Source organism: Armigeres subalbatus, chromosome 3 (assembly GCF_024139115.2).
Source record: "Armigeres subalbatus isolate Guangzhou_Male chromosome 3, GZ_Asu_2, whole genome shotgun sequence".
Taxonomy (NCBI): Eukaryota; Metazoa; Arthropoda; class Insecta; order Diptera; family Culicidae; genus Armigeres; species Armigeres subalbatus.
The window spans coordinates 310,662,172-310,684,716 of record NC_085141.1 but is presented as its reverse complement, the minus strand read 5'-3'; the positions used below and the strand labels follow the sequence as shown (position 1 = coordinate 310,684,716).

General features: G+C 46.3%; 2 protein-coding genes across 2 annotated transcripts in view; both read right to left on the bottom strand.

Annotated features, from left to right (window-relative positions):
* Positions 1 to 22,545, bottom strand: part of LOC134225248 (chromosome transmission fidelity protein 8 homolog) — a 22,952-nt gene extending 407 nt beyond the window's left edge. The window contains exons 1-2 of the mRNA XM_062705160.1: positions 22,366 to 22,545; positions 72 to 201 (exon numbers count right to left, since the gene is read on the bottom strand). Coding sequence (XP_062561144.1) covers positions 72 to 201; positions 22,366 to 22,385 — 150 coding nt within the window. The 5' untranslated portion in view covers positions 22,386 to 22,545. The remainder of the gene's footprint in view (positions 1 to 71; positions 202 to 22,365) is intronic.
* On the bottom strand, positions 19,382 to 22,150 carry LOC134225244 (general transcription and DNA repair factor IIH helicase subunit XPB). Its single transcript, XM_062705156.1, has 2 exons — positions 21,586 to 22,150; positions 19,382 to 21,487 (listed from the first exon to the last, which is right to left on the bottom strand). Exons 1-2 carry the CDS (start codon positions 21,984 to 21,986, stop codon positions 19,450 to 19,452), a joined length of 2,439 nt encoding a protein of 812 aa, XP_062561140.1. The 5' UTR covers positions 21,987 to 22,150; the 3' UTR covers positions 19,382 to 19,449.

The following is a 22,545-nucleotide window of genomic DNA, read 5'->3' as shown; positions in this document are numbered from 1 at the left end:
AAGAGCAGTTCAGAGAATTATGGGATGGCTGGACAATGTTCAGGGTAAAGTAGGTAGTTTATTTTTATTACCGGCTGTCCATACTTATTGTAGAGAAGGTCTCCGATAAACTGTCCGTCCATGAGGCGATCACCGCGCACCTCCAAATCACCTTGAAGTTCAACAATGCACCACTCCTCAATGTCTCCATGTGGATTTGGGCTGTAGGTAGTAACAAAGAGGTAGTAAGAAAGAAACAATTATTTAGAAGGGATTGTAATGACTTATCAGCAATGAGCATGCTTAACCCATTAACGCCCGGAGCTCGCTGAACATTCACAAGAGCTCACCTATTGCGGGAAACCCCTCCAAAACTTCACTGGATCAAAGGAGAAGAAAGTTGTAACAGCAGCTGCCGCAGGTGCAAACAAAGCAAATGGAGAAGTGCCAGCCTAGGTTTGTGAAGCCGCTGGATTTGCGTCCGAAAATTCGCCATCTGATCGGGAAAGAGCTGAAACGCACTTTTCGGCTCTGCGCAAGTTCTGTGAAAGTTCCTCGAGGTCCACGATTATAAGTTTTAGTCTAATGACTGAATAAATAGTAATCGCTAAAGGACAACTTATTGTATTTTTGATTCTCATCATGCATCAACATCAGAGAAACTCTTACATCCTTCTACATATTTTACTTCTGAATAGAAGAAACATCTGTTCATGGATTTACTATCATTGGATTAGTTTCCCATGAACACGGATCCACATATTTTTTGAAAACCATCTGTGTTTTTAGGCAAAAAAATACTCACGCTTCCACGGGTCTTCCGATGACAATTGACCGCCAGCTAAGGGTTGCGTACTTAGCTGGTAGTGTAGCCTGGGCACTGTTGTCTGACATCAGCTAGAGTTAGAGGGTGCGTCCTGTGGGGTCTGCCTAGGATGTGGTAGGGTTCGACAGTGGGCTCTGTTGAACTTCTATAAAAAGCTGCACGTGTCCCCAAGCAGGCCCTATCAAAGCGACCGTGTGCCGCTCGAAGCGCACTAGCCTAGTCCTGGTGTTGGGTGGGACTTTAATCAAATTTGACCCGACTGACCGAGCGTCTGTTCACCAAGGAGGTGCGGCTCCAACAGCGTCTGTTCTGGCATCCAGCGGCTGAGTATAAAATGCTATTCCCCGGAAGCTATACCTAAGATGGCAGCCCCATCCCGGTGGATAGGGAACCTTGGGTCAACAACCTACTGTTCCCGAAACATCAATTTGTTCGAGAATCCGATAATGAAAGAATACGGACTGATTTTACGGCAACGAAACAACGGACACGAATAGGAACATGGAACGTTTTAAGCCTAGCCCAGCATGGTAAATTGGCACAACTTGCCAATGAGGCACGCCGCATGAAGCTTGAGATCCTGGGACTGAGTGAAGTCCGTTGGCCAAACTTTGGAGAACACAGAACGCCGTCGGGACAAGTTCTGCTATACTCTGGTTTACGACGTGAACACGCTCCCCGGTATCGCGAAGTTGGCTTCCTACTAAGCGCTGAGGCACACTCTGCGCTTATGAAGTGGGAACCTATAAGTTATAAGACCTACTTTTTGACCCCGGAACCTAAAAGCTCGGGTTCGGAGGGAAACCGGCAGCAAACCCCAGACTGCTGGTCTAGAGCCAACGGCAGTCTTTGGGGCGGGTACTCAAGACCTCTTTTGGATTCCGGGTCTCAGGGCGTACGGACGCTGGGGAGATTTCGGATCACGGAAACCTATATCGTACGTATTACTTACGGTCAAACAGCGCTTTATTGGGCTCCACACACAGGACTATCGAAAGGGCGGCTTCTTGGAACGGATCGGTGACGGAATAGCGACGACGAGGATAGCGATCGTCCGATGGCGGGGACGCTCCAAACTGCACGGACAGGCAAGAACTTCGAGAGATTATTTCACCGGGCCAATCGGCGGCGAGGAAGGGGCGGTGCGTGGACTTCTCGAAACAAAGGCGATGGTGGTTCGGATGTTCTGAACTTGCGGTTACGACAGCGGCCACGTTGGATTACGGCGATGACGGTTATACGATGACGGCTTTGGACCGGGTGGTGCCGGGAGAACGTGGTAGTGGTCCCAAGGGCCGATCGTCGGCTGGTTGACCGCTGAATGCCTCCGGGGCAGACTGGCAACGTGGGTTGGAACTTGGCGAACGTCACGGAATTGATCCCAGCGGAGGTGCGCTTCGATGGCGTCTTTCGGGAAACAGAATGGCGGCTTTGTTGGAGGTCGTCTGGTTCGAGGCTCGTGGAATCCAGTCAGCTCGCCGGTAGCGGACGTATTGTCTTTCACTTCAGGATTGGTGGCAACGGTCGGGTTGCAACGGACGGCTTGCGGCGGCTACGGCGCGTCGATGGCCAGCCAAATACGCTTGGATGTCGGTTATCAGCCCGATAAACCGGGTGATGGATTGCCGAAAAATGTCACGAAACACGACTCGGATCCATTCGTCAACTCACTGACGGGTTTTTAATCCACCTTTCGCAACCGGATCATTAAAACAAACGTGCGTATACTGCGAGCTACCGGGTATCAAAAAAAAACTTCTTCACTTTCGATTTCCTTTTTTCCTCGATGCTTCTCAAATCAGGAGTTAACATCAACTGACCACTCACGCCGTTTTCCAGCTCTTTTTCCCGCCCAAAACTCATCAATCGATTTCATTTTGATCGCTCTTCATCAGTTCAGTGGATCTGTTCACCCACTCGGCACCCAGATTCTACGTGGCGCACTGGTGCGCTACGCGCATATATCGACTGCCCTGTACCCATGCGCGTCGATATGAAATGACCGTTGCAAATCGAAGGAAACTGAATAACAATATTTGTCCCTATTTTCCGTGATCAATGTTTTAGAATTAGTGACAATTGTTACCCGCCGGTAACATATCCCCCACTGGTCGGAGTTGATGAAAGCGTATACAATATTTTATTTTCTTGGTTCAAATTTCTAACTTTAGGCTAATATACTCAACAAAAAAAACCAAAACAAAACATCATTGGAACGAAATCAGTGGCCACTAACAATAGACATGCATAACATCACTTACAATCTAACCGAGGAGCTGCCTACATTGGTTGTCTGCTACGACCGGATTAGATATATACAAAGAAACAGGCAACAGTTGTCGGCCTCCTCAAAACAAATAACTCATCCGGAGCTCTCGCAGCGGAGCCCTAATTAATTCAAAAATAAACAAAACACATACTTTCCACAATATTACACGACCGTTGAACACGACATTACTTTCTCGCACTGCGTCGGCACGCGCCGGGGTATACTGCGGTACTGGTATAGATCTCCAGCAGTGACCAGAGCGTGAGATAGATAATTTAATAAGAGCTCAGACTTCAGACGAACATCGCCGAAAAAGAGGCTGCATCACACGAAGGCAGTCCAAAATCACAGACAGTTGAACAGATCTCGCACAACGTGATCAGCTGGGCTGGCCAATATGTACAAACATTTTTGATCGACCCTGTTTTCATAATTGAGAGTTATCATATTCTCGAAGGGTTGCACGACCAAGAAATCGGTTGGAGCAATCGGAATTATTCTCCATTTGTGTGGATCGAGGCCTCAGTTTGTCGTTAACTGTCGATCGCACACGTTTAAATACGCGCGCATTTTGTGGATCATGGATCCGTAAGTAAGTAAGTAAGCATTTTGTATTAGAATTATTTTGATGTTCACGATGAACGATGTTTGGACAATGGGTACCGTGGGGCATCGAAATCCGTACACTTAAGCACCTTCGTATATGAAAAAGTCATTAGAAAATAGGAATAGAATGTAAATAAAACGTTTGTCATTGACACAGGCGCATGAAGGCTTCTACTTTTGAAGTGTTTCACATTTACTCATTAAAAACTACGAAAAACATGATAAAATAATGAATTAAATCAACTACTCCTGACTCGAAATCCGTCCACCGTGGACGGATTTCGAATCGAAGGATCAAAATCCGTACAGCTATTTCTTAACTAAATATCTAAATTGAAACAACCTGATTGACTAAACTACCACTGTTAATAGTTCGATATGCACCTTGAGAAGCGATCCCGTCGATTTGTATTCCGCTTATCTTATGTAATGATGTGCAATTAGCAATTAAAACACAGTTACTTTTGGTGCAATTATGCTCTACCCGAAAACAAGATGGCGGCACAAACTCCGCGTTTGGTGGGTGGAGATTTGTTTTTGATTTTTGTGGTTTTAATTTCAAAGCCTTCTTTCCAATTCTATGCCCTGAAAGCTTACTGTCAAGTATCTGAACAGAATAAGATTAATTATTCCTACATTAATTACCTTTAACCTCTTTTAATTTATTCATATCTCATGAGGTGGACGGATTTCGGTGCTGTACGGATTTCGGTCCCGCACGGTATACAATGAAAGCCTACGGCATCATCTACCATTGTACTACCCCGCGGAAAGCAATACAATGGGCTACAGCTGATAGCATGGCCAGAAGTCTGTATGGAATCCCTAGCAATTATTGAAGGTCATTAAAGGTTAAATAAATCTTTGTTAATTTCAGCTCACCTCATATTGAGCCTAGGCTGGCTTGAGCAAGTTTGCTGGCCATACACCTATGTTTCGCCCTTTCGAATCTGCCAGCTCATACGATGACGATCCGTGTTTCGCGAGAATTGTGCAAGGTACGAATTGACTTCCTAATTTTGAATTGTAGAATTCTTGCGCATTGGACAGTTTAGTGTTTTTCTTGTAAACCGTTTGTCCGACTGAAAAGGCCTTAGCGGGCTGGCGAGTTCGCAGATTGTAGGTGTGAGCCGCCTCGGTATGAGCTTTCACTAGGTTTTTCTTCACCTGTGCGAAAAGCTTCGGCATTTCTTCACGGATTCTAGCCAGCCGCGCCTCAACCGTTAATTCATCTTCGTTTTCAAACCTTTTATGCGTCGCTCCATCGAGTACTACTTCCTCACCTTTAGCAACTCGGAACGGACTGTACTGTGTTGCTGAATGAACTGTAGAATTGATTACCACCTCCACTTCGGCCAAACGAGTGTCCCAGTCCCGCTGGTTTTCCCTCGCGTATGACCGAATGGAAGTGTTAATCGCTCGGTTCACCCGTTCGACAGGATTTGCCTGCGAATGGTATTTAGCCGTGTACCAGTGCTTAATGTCAAAACGAGCTAATAAGGCTGCAAATTCCTTTGACGTGAAAGTTGTAGCGTTGTCCGACAATATAACCGCCGGAACAGAATTCCTGAAGAACCAGTGTCGAGTTAGCTCGGTGCATAGTGTCTTGGCACTTATTTTTGAAAATGGGTGCAACTGCACCCATTTACTGAATAAGTCCATAGTTACTAGCACATATTGATGACCGGTTTTTGAACGCGGTAAGGGGCCGATGTAATCCAAAGCGATCACTTCCCACGGTCTAGATGGTACCCGCATGTTACCCATAGGGGGTGTGGTTGCCGAGTTCGCGGGTTTAATTTCCTTGCACACTGAACAATTTCGTATATAAGAACGAATGTGGCTAACCATTTTCGGCCAGTAGTATTGTTGGCGTATCTTGGAAACCGTTTTTTCTACCCCAATATGCATGAACTCATCATGGCATGACTTGAGGATCGAATTTCGAGATTCGGGGCTGGGAATTATTTTCCAATCATACCGATGATCTGATAAATCATCACTAAAAACATATTTCAGCAGTTGTCCCTGGCAAACACGGAAGTCGGGAAAGTCCTCTGGTTTGTTCTCGACGGCGACTCTCAAGTCGTGATACCAGGACGATGCGGTGTTAGTCGATACAGCCATCACACTACGGGACAGCGCATCTGGTACGACGTTTTCCCGGCCCCGCCGGTGCACTATTGTCATATCATACACCTGAAGTGAAAGACTCCAACGGCTGAGCCGTGAAGAAGTCTTCCACTTTGTTCGCATGATATACGTTAGTGCAGAGGAATCCGTCACAAGGAGAAAATGGCTGCCCTCGACGTAGCCACGGAAATGCTCTATGGACAGCAACGCCGCAAGACCTTCTTTTTCGGTCGCGTGATAGGCACGTTCCTGCGAGGTGAGCTTCTTCGAAAAGTATTCGATCACTCGCTCTTGGCCCTCGACCTTTTGGGTAAGCATACCGGCGATCGCATGATCGCTTGCGTCGGTATGGATTAGGAACTCCTGATCGAAATCAGGGCTTGATAAAATAGGAGATGTAATAAGTTTTTCTTTAATTGCCTGAAAGGCTTCTTCCGCTTCGGCGGTCCATCTCACGGTCTTCGTTGGAGATTTAAGAAGTTCTGTGAGAGGCGCGGTGGTTTTGCTAAAATCGACGATAAATCGCCGATAATAGTTCGCCATACCAATGAAACGGCGAAGTTTTGTTACCGTCAATGGACGGTCGTATTCTACTACAGGCCTTATCTTTTCAGGGTCGATTCTCAGACCCTGCGAAGAAAGAATGTAGCCCAGAAAAGGGATCTCGCTCAGGCAGAAATGCGATTTCTCCAATTTGATCGAAAGGTTTGCTTCCCGTAATCGTCTCGCAACTTCCATGAGAAGCCGAGCGTGCTCCTCGAATGTCTCCGATACTATGACGATGTCATCTAAGTATACGAAGACATTCGGTTCCAGTGCACCCTGGCCTAACACTCGGTTCATCAACCGAGACAGCGTGGCTGGACTGTTGATTAAACCGAATGGTAGGCGGGTGAACTGGAACATCCCCTTCCCTTGCACACTGAACGAACAAAATTTTCGGGATTGCCGAGCCAACGGGATCTGTAAAAATGCCTCAGTGAGGTCTATGGTTGAAAGGTAATTGGCTCGCGGTAGGCGTCCAAGAATTCGTCCAGGATGCGGAAGGGGATAGGCGTCACGGACGGTCCTCTCATTTAACTTGCGAGCATCGAGACACAAACGTATCGCCCCCGACGCTTTTTTTATTGGTACAATATTCAACGACCAATCGGAGTTCGATTCCTCGATAATGCCTCGGTCGAGTAATCGATCGATCTCCGCAAATAAACTTTGCTGGATTTTTGGAGCAATCGGGTAGGGATACAACCTGATAGGCTTACTATTTTTACATTCTTCTTTAAGCACAATTTTGTGCTCACAGAGTGAAGTGGTCTCGAGGGTCTCAGCTTCCGCCACCTTAAACAACCTCTTGATTTCGGACAGCTTCTTTAACTGTGCCTCTGTTAAGATTTGCTCCGTTGGGACAAGACCGCATTCGATCTCCCCGCTCCCTTCTGAAATAGTAGCCAAGGATAGGTTTATTCGGAAAAGTTGCCAAAAATCCATCCCGCAAATGCAATCTTTTGTCAAGTTTGGGGCCACTAGAGTCCGTAAAACTCTTGTTTTGCCGTTAAAGGTGAACGGTATCATGACCTCCCCTAGAATTTCTAAGGGCGATCCATTAGCCGTTTGCAGTTCTACTTTGTGGAACGGCTCTCGGAGACAGACGTTCCTTAGTTTTCCAAAGATATGTGAACTGATAAACGATAAATTACTTCCGCAGTCGAGAAGCGCATTTACCGAAAGATCAAAAATTTTAAGTTTAGCGTGGGGTCGGTTATCGGTCATTTGATTCAAGGTTATCTTGTGGATTTGGGGATATATCTCACCTTCATTCGTGTCGTCCAATCGACACTCGTATAAACGGTATAAATCGGGTAACCACGTGTTCGATGAGACTTCCCTTGGCGCATATGGAAGTCCCTGCGGCTTTAGGGCTTCCCCTGCGAGTTTTTTGCGCAGAATGGGCAGTTCTCTGTTGTGAAGCCTTTTAAGGCACACCTTCTACAGAATACTCTCCGTGGAACAGGGCATTTTGCCAGCTCATGTTCATCACCGCAATTGAAACACTCGAATTCACTTGGGGGTGTATATTCGGCCACCAGACGAGCCAGAAAACTGGATTTGCTACATCCCGGTTTAGGTTCTTTGGGCTGACATTGGATATTTCCCCACTTTCCCGGCGAAATGGGTTTGGGTAGGGACTTGTTTTCCGTTCTACGGTTATTCTGAGGAGATTTAGGTTTCTTCTGCGTATGCTGATTCCTAGCCGAATCACTCTCGTTGTTCCGATTGTAGAATGTACGCGAGGATAAAGACGTCCCACCAGCGTTAGTAATCGCACAAGTGTCTCGTTTAGGTGTACCAAATACTTTGGAGAAGGCTGAGAAGTCGGTGGCGTCGAGATCTTTCCCGATAGACATCAGTCCTTGGAGTGTGGTGATTCGTTTTCCTATCAAAGCTTTCCGACCATCATAGCGTAGATTTGTCTTCAAGACCTCTACTTTCTCAAGGTCAGACATTGGAATGCTCATGGCTTGGAAAAGCTTGCTCATTTGAAGATAATATTGTTGGAAGGACTCTCCTTTCTGTTGACGAGTCTGATAAATTTTCGTTCTGAGAACCGAATCCAGGTCAGGATGACGAAATTCTCTTTTCAATTCATCTTTGAGATGATGCCAATCTATCAGAGACTGTTGATTCCTTCGGGCGGTGTACCAACCTAGGGCTGGTCCATCGAGGAGATGGATGGCTGAATCAAATAAGTCGGCCACTGTGGCATGTTCCGAAATAGCCAACTGCTGGACATGGCTGAGGAACTCATTTAGTTCCAAACCATGATCAGTTCCCGAATATTTCTTTATTTTCCACTGAGAGATTGGCGTCATCTTTCGTGGTGGAATCGTTGGCGGAGGGGCCGACGATGACAAGGCTGGGGGAATTATAGGGGGGATCACTGGTGCAACTCTTGTCTGTATCGCAGCCGACTCTGTTGGTGGCACGGATGATGGTACACACTGAGCATATTGAATACTTGAAGGATTTGTACGAGCGCTCGGGATTTTACCTGCCATACCTAGCGGATTGAACGTAAAATTATCGATCTTGCGGTAGTAGGATTCATTTGAATTTACCATCGATGTGTTCTGACGGGGATACGGAATGCTACCTTGGACTGCATCAGTTGGTAAAACCGATGTGCTTGGACCCATGTGGTTCGCCGGAACTCCCACTAATAGGAACTGGATCCAGTTCGTGTCGGTACACCGCCGACGGAGCCACCAAAGTTGCACCAATTTCATTGAAATCAATCAAGGACCCGCCCCTTGGCTGGAGAGGGATAGTACCCGTCATTGGCCTTGTCGAGCGTGCCAGTTTGGGATCTATCGATGTTTTCGAAGAACCCACTTGGGTGGTTGGAATGTCCTCTACCAAAAAAGGGTTGGTCCTGTTCAGCGATAATCGGGGTGCCGGAGTAGGAGGTTTCCGAATTTCCTCCCTTAACCCATTCAACTGCGATGACATTGCCTTGAGGAGACTCCCAATGTCTGTCATCGCTTTACTAAAATCATCTTTAGTGACAAAGTACGACATATCTGGTTGCTTGGGAATAGTTCCGGTATACACCGGTCGCGGAGCGGTCGGCGAGGATGTGCTGCTCCCTCCCGTCGCATCTTCCCCCGGGTCATCTGACTCGGAACCCGACTCGGTGGTGAAGAACTGATTTTCAGTCCAGAAGTACTCTGTTAAAACCTTCATTGCCTTGAGTTTTGAGCTCACCAGCTGCGTGATTTTGGTCCCCGCTAGTCGATGACCCAGGTGTAATGAGCGGGACTTACAAAAGTGTACCCGCGCTACAGGATTAGATTTCAAAATTATCTGTATTTCAGCAAAAAAATTCTCGCATGCTAGTAAATCAATCTCTGGATCCACATCGTAATGGATAATAAATTCATGTCCTTCTTTTCCTTGTCCTTCCTTCAGGATTTGTTTAACGCCATTTTTTGAAACGCGACTCGTCATCTCGGATGACGATGTTGCGTAAAAACAACTCATAGTCGAGCTCCCCCGGCTCGAGGTGGTCAACGCGCATATTACGGTACAGTAACCCGAAATCAGGGCCAGACACCGATAAACGTGGCATTCTGGTGCGGATCATGTGAATAAATGTGGAAATTATTGGACGAATTTTGATTCAACAACCGAAAAAGAACATCTACATAGGCTTTTCAAGCGCCAACAAACTCAGAACAAATTTGATTGAAATTGATTCTTCCTGCGCAATTGAAGCTGTCTTTGGTTATCCTTTCACTTTATAACACAACACCCAATCGGCCTCACCACGTGGTTCAACCTAACCACCGCGAATCTAATCAAGAGCCACTAATTTCGTACCAAAAATGTGACCAGTGTGGATAATTTACAGAAAAGTTTCAATTTATTGAAAACTCCCCCAACGTACAGAAGGAAAAGATATCCGAAGATATTTTTCCCCTCCTGAGAACCTTCTCAAAGTTTTTAGTTGGGCGCCAGGTATAAGACCTACTTTTTGACCCCGGAACCTAAAAGCTCGGGTTCGGAGGGAAACCGGCAGCAAACCCCAGACTGCTGGTCTAGAGCCAACGGCAGTCTTTGGGGCGGGTGCTCAAGACCTCAGGGCGTACGGACGCTGGGGAGATTTCGGATCACGGAAACCTATATCGTACGTATTACTTACGGTCAAACAGCGCTTTATTGGGCTCCACACAGGACTATCGAAAGGGCGGCTTCTTGGAACGGATCGGTGACGGAATAGCGACGACGAGGATAGCGATCGTCCGATGGCGGGGACGCTCCAAACTGCACGGACAGGCAAGAACTTCGAGAGATTATTTCACCGGGCCAATCGGCGGCGAGGAAGGGGCGGTGCGTGGACTTCTCGAAACAAAGGCGATGGTGGTTCGGATGTTCTGAACTTGCGGTTACGACAGCGGCCACGTTGGATTACGGCGATGACGGTTATACGATGACGGCTTTGGACCGGGTGGTGCCGGGAGAACGTGGTAGTGGTCCCAAGGGCCGATCGTCGGCTGGTTGACCGCTGAATGCCTCCGGGGCAGACTGGCAACGTGGGTTGGAACTTGGCGAACGTCACGGAATTGATCCCAGCGGAGGTGCGCTTCGATGGCGTCTTTCGGGAAACAGAATGGCGGCTTTGTTGGAGGTCGTCTGGTTCGAGGCTCGTGGAATCCAGTCAGCTCGCCGGTAGCGGACGTATTGTCTTTCACTTCAGGATTGGTGGCAACGGTCGGGTTGCAACGGACGGCTTGCGGCGGCTACGGCGCGTCGATGGCCAGCCAAATACGCTTGGATGTCGGTTATCAGCCCGATAAACCGGGTGATGGATTGCCGAAAAATGTCACGAAACACGACTCGGATCCGTTCGTCAACTCACTGACGGGTTTTTAATCCACCTTTCGCAACCGGATCATTAAAACAAACGTGCGTATACTGCGAGCTACCGGGTATCAAAAAAAAACTTCTTCACTTTCGATTTCCTTTTTTCCTCGATGCTTCTCAAATCAGGAGTTAACATCAACTGACCACTCACGCCGTTTTCCAGCTCTTTTTCCCGCCCAAAACTCATCAATCGATTTCATTTTGATCGCTCTTCATCAGTTCAGTGGATCTGTTCACCCACTCGGCACCCAGATTCTACGTGGCGCACTGGTGCGCTACGCGCATATATCGACTGCCCTGTACCCATGCGCGTCGATATGAAATGACCGTTGCAAATCGAAGGAAACTGAATAACAATATTTGTCCCTATTTTCCGTGATCAATGTTTTAGAATTAGTGACAATTGTTACCCGCCGGTAACAAAGTGAAAGGATAATCGTTGCCAGATTTAGAACACGGGTTGGAAACCTTACTATAATCCAATGTTATGCGCCAATCGATGCTGCCGATCTGCAAGACAAAGAGAACTTCTACAGTCAACTCAATGCCGTCGTAGATAGAATTCCGAAGGGTGATATCAAGATCTGTTTGGTCGACTTCAAGATCGGTCGAAGATCGGATCCGATAACTCGAACCATGAGCGCATTATGGGACGCCATGGTCTTGGAGAAATGAGCTAAAACGGAGAGCTGTTCGCAGAATTTTGAGGTAATAACGACATGGTGATCGGGGGATCGCTCTTCCCTCATCGACCGGTTTACAAGGTCACGTGGGTCTCCTGTGACGGCTTTACAGAAAATCAAATCGATCACATATGCATCAGCCGATAATGGAAACGGAGCCTTCTTGATGTACGGAATATGAATATGTGTGCTATACATATGATCAAGAACTTCTATTCAATGCTTTTACCAGCAAATCTGGCGAATCTATTCAGCTGTTTTTGACGTGCCTGCACAACTACTTTACAGCATGTTACACAATTTTTTCTCAATCTTTACTAAACTTTTTAGTAATATAATTTTCCTCAAGGGCGCTTATTCAGATTTTTTGAATCTGTTAAATAGTTTTATACAGCCACTGAATTCAATTTGATTAAATATTATTTGCGAGGAGAGTAAATTTCGGAGTTTATTTTTTTTTGTGAAAACTCAAATATCAATTTTGTTGCTACCTAGATTCAAACTCCTGATCTCCTGATTCAATGGCCGCTGCTCTGTCATCACCGTCACTTTGACATATGTAAATAACAAAGAAAATTATGGATGTGTTTCTTCGCATACCCTATAGGTTGTTTTACTAACGCTATTTTCAGATTCATGCTGTATAAACGTTAGAAAGAGGCCTACATGCTGCTTTCAGCACATAAGCTTAAAAATTATGCTTTTAGCATTATTTCAACCATTATTCAAACATCTATCAGCATGTTCTGTTGGCTAACTTTTATGCATCATCAATCGCTGAAATTGTTTTCAGGCAACATTTTCTCGATCTGTATAGATGCTACCACAGAGAACAGACGTTGAAGCTACACTCGCCATGTTGTGATAACTTTTTACTGTTCATTTTGAAATAACTTTGGAATGTCGCCGTTATCCCGTGCATAATCAGCGCTAGCGTCATCAAAAAATGCCACTGTGCGCTAGTGTTGTTATGCATGCAAGAGCATATACCAGCGCCATCGTGTTGTCAAAATGAGATTGTGAGTTGCAATGTCGACGTCGATGGCGTTGAGGTTCGGTGTGTTTCTTTACACATGTTTTGCAAGAAATTTCGTTCGAGCCTCCATGTCTGTTCTCTGTGATGCTACTCTGCTGCTAATCGTTTAACAGTAGCCGTCAACAGAAATATCGCTTCTAAATGGCTTGTTTTCTCTGCTAGCATTAATGACAGCGCTTTGTCAGTTGCTATAAGAGCAGGTGAATACCTTTACAGAAATCAATAGCTCATACACAGCTCCGGCAACAAAAATCAAATGTAAACATTGCGGTTTTGACGTTCCATACTGATAAGCTAGTAAAAGAAGCAGTATAAGCAAGGTTTACTTAAACGTTGTGTAATCTTCAAAGATACAGAAGTTGCCTAAAAGCTTCGTTAGTTCATTTATAGCGTCATTACGCTATATTGTTAGTGCTATAACAACAGCCAAAACGTTTTCATTGTGAATGCTACTCACCGTAATATGGGAAGTTGCTAACAAGAAACTCAGTAACATACATGAGCACTTAACCGATAAGCTTTGTTGCTAATTCAGACAGAGCTGTTTTATGACTATATGAAAGCTGCATAAACGATAAAAGATGAAATATATTCGGCACAAACTGACTACCCAAGTAACCAAAAGTTCCTTTAAGAGTACGTTTCTCGCTTAAGCAGCTCAGTGAGGCTCTTAAAGGCTCTTAAAGAAACTTTTGGTTACCTGGGTAGCTAATAGATATTTGGATAATAGCCGAGTTGAAGTTTAAGGGATTATTTGCGGAGGCTTTTCTTTTATTCAGCATTGGCTGCTTTTATTCAAATATTATACAGCCAAAGGCTAGAAGTTGAAGCTTTTAGCACCAAAATTGTTAGTTGGGGTGGCCGCGTGGAAGACCAATGGACCGCCATCAAGAATGCCTTCATCGCCACCAGCGAGAAAAATCTGGGCAAACTGCGCACCCAGAGAAAACAATGGATCACCGATGAGACCTGGAGGAAGATAGAGGAGCGAAGAGATGCCAAAGCCGCGATAGAGCGATTTAAAACCAGAGGAGCCAAAGTCTTAGCCCGTCAACGATACGCGGCTCTTGAGAAGGAAGTAAACCGCTCATGTCGACGGGACAAGCGAGCGTGGGCAGACTCTCTGGCCGACGAAGGAGAGAGAGCCGCCGCAACCGGGGACATTCGCCTCCTCTACGATATCTCACGACGCTTAAGCGGGGCGAAGATGAATGCAACGATGCCTGTGAAAGACGCGAATGATCAGTTATTGACCGACCCAACTGACCAGCTGAAACGCTGGTTCGAGCACATCGAACAACTTTTTCAAGTGCCAGCCAGGCCATTACCACCTCGGCATGATCTGCCTAGGATCCGACGTATAACACGCGTCAATACAGAAGCTCCATCACTGCGAATTGGCTGATGACGTTGCTCTCCTCGCGCAACGGCGCTCTGATACGAAGAGTAAGCTCAACGACCTTCCCGAGCGCTCCTCTTCGGCAGGTTTAGTCATCAACGTCAACAAAACCAAATCGTTGGATGTAAACACAGTGACTCCTTCCAGTTTCACAGTAGCCGGGCAACCAGTGGATAATGTTGAAAGCTTCCAATAATGCTGTCCAATGAGCAGCTCGAAGTTGTTCCCGTCCTGCTTGTTCTTTTTTGTCAACAAATGGGCATGAGCAGGACAGGGAGAAACTTTGAGCTACTTCAAGCTCTCATTGGACAGCACTAATATCTTGGTAGCCAAATGACGTCAATAAGTACATCTTTAGTTAATTGACCATCGAATTTCAACAACGGGTAGTACTCGAAAGTTTCATCTGCTCTAAAAAAGTCCCCGTTTAAAGTTTGAGCTCAATCGGACTTCGTTAAGGATTTGACCAAAGCGGTCAAAGTTTGACTTTTTTGAAACATGAAAATTTCCAAAGGGGGCTGGAGTACAGGAAAAGTTTGAAATCGATTTTTGTATGCCAAACTAGCCATGTATGCCAAACCCGACTAACTTCTCCTAAAATTAATTTATTCTCCGATTAGCTCTCGAGTTATGCAGAAATTCCTGTTTAATTTGTATGGGAGCCCCCCTTCTCAGGAGGGGAAGGGGTGCCTCACAACCGTGTTTAAATAGCTCTCCTGGTAGTTGGTCAACCCCAAGGGCTTTGTTATTTTTCAGCCAGCCAATCTCCTCCTGGATTTCATGGAGATCCGGAGCCGGTAAAACTATGTCCTGCGCGCATTTTCCCAGATTAATCACCATATTGCCATCTTCGTATGCCACATCGCCATTCAGGTGTTCTTCGTAGTACTGCTGCCACCTTTGGATCACCTCACAATCGTTCGTAAAAAGGTTTCCGTTTATGTTCTTACACATATCAGGCTGTGGCACGTGGCCCTCCTTACGTGAACGGTTCAACTTCTCATTCAACTTTCGTGTGTTATTAGCGTGGTACAGTTGCTCCGTATCTTCACGGTCTCGATCTTCCTGCTGGCGCTTTTTCCTCTGGACCTACAGAAAATCGAGTTTTGTCTGCTCCGCGCCCGTGCCTCGTTCGCCCTCGTGCGGTGTTGCAGCAATCTCGCCCATGCTGCATTCTTTTCTTCCACTAACTGCTCACATTCGCCGTCATACCAGTCGTTTCTCTGATCCGAGGGCACCGTGCCAAGTGCAGCGGTTGCAGTGCTACCAATGGCGGATCGAATATAGCTCCAGCCATCTTCAAGAGACGCTGCGCCTAGCTGCTCTTCCGTTGGGAGTGCCACTTCCAGCTGCTGCGCGTATTCTTGGGCTAGTCTACCGTCTTGTAGCCGCCCAATGTTAAGCCGCGGCGTCCGACTTCGACGCGTGTTGTACACCGTCGAGAGTTTTGAGCGCAGACAAAAGATATTTTAGTTACTAGATAAAGATTGTCGCTGTCGTCGCTGTCCGGAACATCTTTTGCTGTCGAGGATAGGGGAGCTAAATGTCAAAGAAGGAAAATCCATACGATTTGACAGGTATGTACCACACATGTTTCGGACAGCAGAACAAAGGGAACCGAAGCGACAATCTTTATCTAGTGACTAAAATATCTTTTGCGTAGACATACTGCAACTAGGTAGTGGTCGGATTCAATATTCGCACTGCGGTAAGTGCGGACGTTCGTGATGTCGGAGAAGAATTTACCGTCGATTAGAACGTGGTCGATTTGGTTTTCCGTTTCTTGGTTAGGTGATCTCCATGTGGCCTTGTGGATATTTTTGCGGGGAAAGAAGGTGCTTCGGACTACCATTCCGCGGGAGGCTGCGAAGTTTATGCATCGCTGGCCGTTGTCATTCGGTGTGCAGACTATCCGGTCCGATGACCGGTCACTACATTTCCTCCCTTCCTACCTGTGCGTTCATGTCACCGATGACGATTTTGACGTCCCGCAGTGGGCATCCATCGTATGTCTGCTCCAGCTGTGCGTAGAACGCTTCTTTCTCGTCGTCGGGTCTCCCTTCGTATGGGCAGTGCACGTTGATGATGCTATAGTTGAAGAAACGGCCTTTAATGCTCAGCTTGCACATCCTTGCGTTGATTGGCTGCCACCCAATCACGCGTTGGCGCATCTTACCCAGAACTATGAAGCCGGTTCCAAGCTCGTTGGTGGTGCCACAGCTTTGGTAGAAGGTAGCCGCTCGATGTAATTCATCGTAGATTATCCTGTCGCAACCTGCGTAGCCTAGCGACTTGCAGTTCCAAGTTCCAAGCTTCCAATCGTGATCCTTTATTCGTCGCCTAGGTCTTTGCCGATTAGGGTAAATGATGTATTTTGGACATCTGAATATATTTTGAACTTTTTATTATATTTTGCGTGTTTTTCGCCATAGCTTTCTTCAAATAAATAGGAATCATGTGCCTCTTTGGCCTCTTTCATAATCACATTTCTAACCACATTTATGTAACAAAATAAACAAAATATAGCCAAAAGTCCAAAATATATTCAGATGTCCAAAATACCATCGTTACCCTTTATCGAGTCGCATTATCTCTTATATTGTTCGTAATTATTGGTTTACCAGGCGGCTTATTGGGCCTGCGCAAACCTCCTGTCTCCCCGGAGGGTCGTCGTGTCAGGGCTGTTTTGCGTCCCACCTAACACCAGGACTTGGGCTTGTGCGCTTTGAGCGGCACACGGTCGCTTTGGCGGAGCCTACTTGCGGATACAAGCAGCTTTTTAAAGAGGCTTAACAGGGCCCACTGTCAAACCCCACCACATCCTAGGCAGGCGCCACAACTCGCAGATGGCCTGGGGAGGGATCGTCAAGCCCTTGGACATAGTCCCTGCTGCCCCCCAGGGGGTTTCCAATGGCACAAATGTTCACTTCCAGTGGCACAAACATTTGATTTGCTAGCAGGACTACTAATAATTTTGAGTAATCCTGCTTTTGACTGACTGACTGATATTTAGTTTCCGTGGGATAAAAAACAGAGCGGCCAATACAATTTTACTTAGTAACTGAGTAGATAAAAGTTAGCTTGCACGATTTACGTTTCTCTTCTGAGTTCGTTATGAGATTGTGGTGAGTGAAAGTTGTTCTCCGCCACAAATTACGAAAAAAGATTCTCCTTCGACCCAAACACGCTTGAATTCGTCTCATCAAACTTGCAACTGAAACTAAAAGTCACTACACAGAGAAACAGACGTCTCACTTAGAACAAAATGCAATTAATATCATCGTCACAAAAACATTACCGCTCAATGCTAAATTCACTGTACGTGGACAAGCGGCAACTAGGTAGCGGTAGTGAGCAAGCGTCAAACACAAGCAAAACCGATGGAAGCGCCATCGGTGGCCGATCGGCCACCTACAAAAATTGAATCCACCGTTAAAAGGATGGACTATGGAACATGTGTAGATTGAAACGTCTGTTTCTCTGTGGTCACTATTTGGTCACTTTTTCTGCAACTGAAAGTCACTATTTGGTCCGTTTTTTCGTCAGCTTTGGTCACTAAGATCACTATTTTGAGCGGCATTGGTCGCTACCAGCCCTGCGATCGTATGTCTGCTCCAGCTGTGCATAGAACACTTCTTTCTCGTCGTCGGCGCTCCCTACGTGTGGGCTGTGCACGTTGATGATACTATATTTGAAGAATCGGCCTTCTATCCCCAGCTTGCACATACTTGCGTTGATTGGCTGCCATCCAATCACGCGTTGGAGCATCTTTCCCAGCACTATGAAGCCGGTTCCCAGCTCGTTGGTGATGCCACAGCTTTGGTAGAAGGTAGCCGCTCGATGCCCGCTTTTCCACACTTTCTGTCCTGTCCAGCAGATTTCCTGCAGCGCCACGACGTCGAAGTTGCGGAGATGTAATTCATCGTAGATTATCCTGTCGCAACCTGCGAAGCCAAGTGACTTGCAGTTCCAAGCTTCCAATCGTGATCCTTTATTCATCGCCTAGGTCGTTGCCGACTGTATCGAGTCGTATTATCTTCTATGTCGTTCGTAATAATTGTTTTTAAATGCGGCTTATTGGGCCGGCGCAAACCTCCTGCCTGGGCCGTCGTGTCAGGGCTGTTTAGCATCCCACCTAACACCAGGACTTGGGCTTGTGCGCTTTGAGCGGCACACGGTCGCTTTGGCGGAGCCTACTTGTGGATACATGCAGCTTATTATAGAGGTTTAACAGGGCCCACTGTCACAACTCGCAGATGGCATGGGGAGGTGTCGTCAAGCCCTTGGACATAGTCCCTGATGCCCGCCATTGCAAGAGTATGTATTTTGTGTGGCAAGTACAATGGATACACTATGCCCAGGGAGACGAGAATGTGTCCAACCCGAAAACATCCTAGACCAGACCAATAATCACTCCCCATCTCCGGATTGGCAATCCTACGCCTTTGCTCGCAAGGCTACTGGACACAAGTGACAAATGGAATAAATCAAACAAACACAATGGACTGACCCTTCATGACTCGATGTTCAAAAACTCGTGAAAGCAATAAAACTCGATTGATACTGGAACCAGAGCTTAAAATATTCATCTTCATGAAGTAACTTCGGTCCGAATTTTGACAAACATCGCATGAATATTCAAAACATAGAATGACATAGTCAGACGACTACTCCACGAACTCGTTCATTCGACTGTCACGGTCCTCTGATTGTCACTGAATTGTTTACTATGTGCAGAAAAAAACATAATTAGCATTGTTTATGTTGATGTTTACCACTGAAAGTGCCTCGCGGATGAAAATCGGATTCAGTCCTGTGTGATAAATCACTTTACTTATTTGGAACGTGTTCAGATTTTAGATAATTTATCAATTTGTAAAATATGCATAAATATTCAATGACTAATATTCAACTGAATATTGACTGTCCAGAGCCGACTATGAATGTGTCGGAAGTGAACTGACAAATGAAGAAAAATGGTCTTCACTAAAAATTTTCGATTATTTTACACTCTGACTGGAACATTGAATTCATTTTATGAACGTGAATCTTTATTAATCATTAGGAATCAAAATCACCTCACAGTATATAAAAATATTATCCCCTAAACTTCTTGAACAGCGGATGCAGATGCTCTTTCTTCTTCCTGAACTCCATGTAAACAGCATCGTCCGCACCGGACATCGAGCTAAGTCCACCGGTACGCTTAGAACCTCCCGGTCGTGGGGCTCCCGATCCTTCCCCGGGAATCTTCTCGTCTTCGCAATCCATGTCTGTCGCGGAGAGAACCTGCTGCAGCAGCTGTCCCTGCTCGTCGCGTGTCTTGTAGAACAAGTCCGTATCGCTGTCCATTCCGGCCAGATGGGTAATCACCTTGTAGCTGTAGCCTTGGTTCACCAAGAACCGCTGTCGCTTCCGGGAGTAACCCATCTCCAGCGTATCCTGCGAGACCAACGTATAGAAGAATGCGTTATACTCCTCCGCGATGGCTCCTTTCTTGGCACGGAGAATACGACCGAGACGCTGCGCTTCCTGGCGACGGGAACCACCGTGCGATGAAATTTGAATGAGCACGTTCGCTTCCGGCAAATCGAAACTGGTATCGGCGACCTTACTGACAAAGATGGTATTGACTTTCGGGTTGAATTTGAAGTTCTGTAAGATTTGAATACGTTCACTCTGTGAGGTGGGTCCATAGATGTAAGGTTTGTTCATTTTGATTGCGTAGTGCTTGAGGGCGAACACATTGTCGCTGAATACGATGGTTTTATCACCACGCTTCTCGTGGTAACGGATGAGATACTGACAAGCTCGAAACTTGGCCGGATTCATGACATACAGCAGCATCTTCTTGGAAGTCTTGGTTACGAGATATTCCCGATAGAACTCCGGGGCCATGGGGCACCATACTTCGGCACACTGCACCCTGGCAATGTAGCCTCGCTTCTGGAGCTCCAACCAGTTAGCTTCGTAAAGTTTGGGTCCGATGAGAAAATTCAGATCAGCAATTTTGTCGTCTTCACGAAGCAAGGTGGCTGTCAAACCAAGCTTGCAGTGGGACTGGACGATCGTCAGCACCCTTCGGAACATCTTAGCGGGAATGGTATGTACTTCATCCAGGACCATGATGCCCCATTCTTGTTCCTGAAGCCAGCGCATGGTTTGTTCCGCTTCCCACGATCGCTTCTGAGTGTGAGTAATCATAGAGTACGTTGTGACCAGGATCCCGCATCCCATTGGCTTATCCTTCGCTTCCGAAGTGAATCGGCAGATCATACTGTCGTCAGCCGTGGACCACATCTTGAACTGTTGCTTCCATTGTTCGACAGAGACACCACTGTTGCAAAGCACCAAAGCACGTTTACGAACCGTACAACAGGCCGTTACCCCGACCAGCGATTTACCTGCACCGCAAGGCAGGACAATAACCCCCGAGCGGGCTCTACCATTCCCGAACATCTTCCTTAAACTTTTCTCCTGATACGGACGCAACACAGCCGCTGGCTTCAAATCGATATTTATGTCTGCGTTGATTGTATCGTTGCGGAAGTCATACTCCGCCAGCAGAGGGAACTCAATTTCGATGCAGCGCTTCTGCAGGACCTCGATCTTTTCTTGATTGACCTCAAACGAAACCGTATTAAGGTTCGCTTCTTCTTCCTCCTCCTCGTTATCCATTTTATCGTAGAAGTTTGTAATATCATCCGGAACGGCAACAGCCGTTTCAGCTTCAGCCGGTTTGTCTCCTTCAGTTGCTGCCGGAACAGTCGTTGTTGGACCGACCTTGGTTGTTCCAAACGCGGTGATACCTTTCTTTTCTATGGTTTGTGTGATAAAACCGTCGCCCTCTTCATTGGTGCGTCTCAAACGGCACGACTGAATAACCGGATCCTTTAGAAGTTTCTGTAGAACTTCGGGATGAGGGCTTTCGACAAAGTACTTGTTGTGTTTCAATACAAGCTTAACCTTTCCGTAAGAGAGCGTACACAGTCGTATGAACTCCTGAATGCCCTCAGGAACGGTTGTTTTGCTTAGGCGCTTCAGGTACTCAATAATGTCGTGCGTTTGAAGACCAACGGATACCGCAGCGTACAGACTGTAGGCCGTCAGCTTGTACTCGTGAATGTGTTCCGGTCTAGAATAAAGAACGGAAATTTAATTGTCAATTCCATACAATTCTCGGGTACTTATTCAAAAACATTGATTTCAGCACTCTACTATTCTTTAACTTACCGGCAAACTGGCTCGGAAATAGCAATCAAAAAATCATGGGCATGTTTGTAAACCGGAGAAAACGATTCCAGAAAAATGTGACCATTCGGTGCCACCCAGAGCGGACGCGAAGCGTTGTCCGGCTTCAGTTCCATCTGCGAGCGATAGTCCTTGGCACCGTACTCGTCTTCCTGAATACCTTCGTCGATTTTCTCCGCATTTTTGGACGCGGCTTCTGGGACGAATTCCCCACCCGCAGCATCCATGTTACTGTCGTCGTCGTCGTTGGCGAACGTTGAATAGGCCTCGTCCTCCGGTCGGCGCTTTTTGTTCCACCTGTTCTCGACGAAACCACCAGTGGTGGAACCTCCGCCACTGGTGCCGGCGCGGTCCTTTTTGGAGTATTTCTTTGGCGGACCCATCGCGGGAAACGTTCAACAACGATATCTCACGCGTTTTATAAATATTACGGACAATAATGCACTTTTTTTCACTCTTTTTATAGAACTTGAATAAACACGAAATAATTTCGCATTTTGTGAAGATCAACACGCGTTTGACAGATTATTAGTGCTGTCCAATGAGCAGCTCGAAGTAGTTCGAAGTTGTTCCTGTCACGCTCATGCCCGTTTGTTGACAAAAAAGAACGAGCAGGACGGGAACAACTTCGAGCTACTTCGAGCTGCTCATTGGACAGCATTATTGTTTACAACGGTAATACTAATTTCTTTCGACAGATGTCGTCGGAGTTCCAAATTTCAATTTCGTTTTACTTAAAAATAATGTTTAAAGAATACTCACTTTCTTATGTAGATGGGCATTTCCGCAATAAGTTTTCAATAATAAACTAAACAAAATAAACAATGCCAACAATTTACAAAATACAAATTAATTATTATTGACCTGCTTCACTTATCTTTGGTGCGAGACCTTCCCTTAAAAATTATTGCGCGCGCGATCTGCAAAACGAATTTTGTTTTG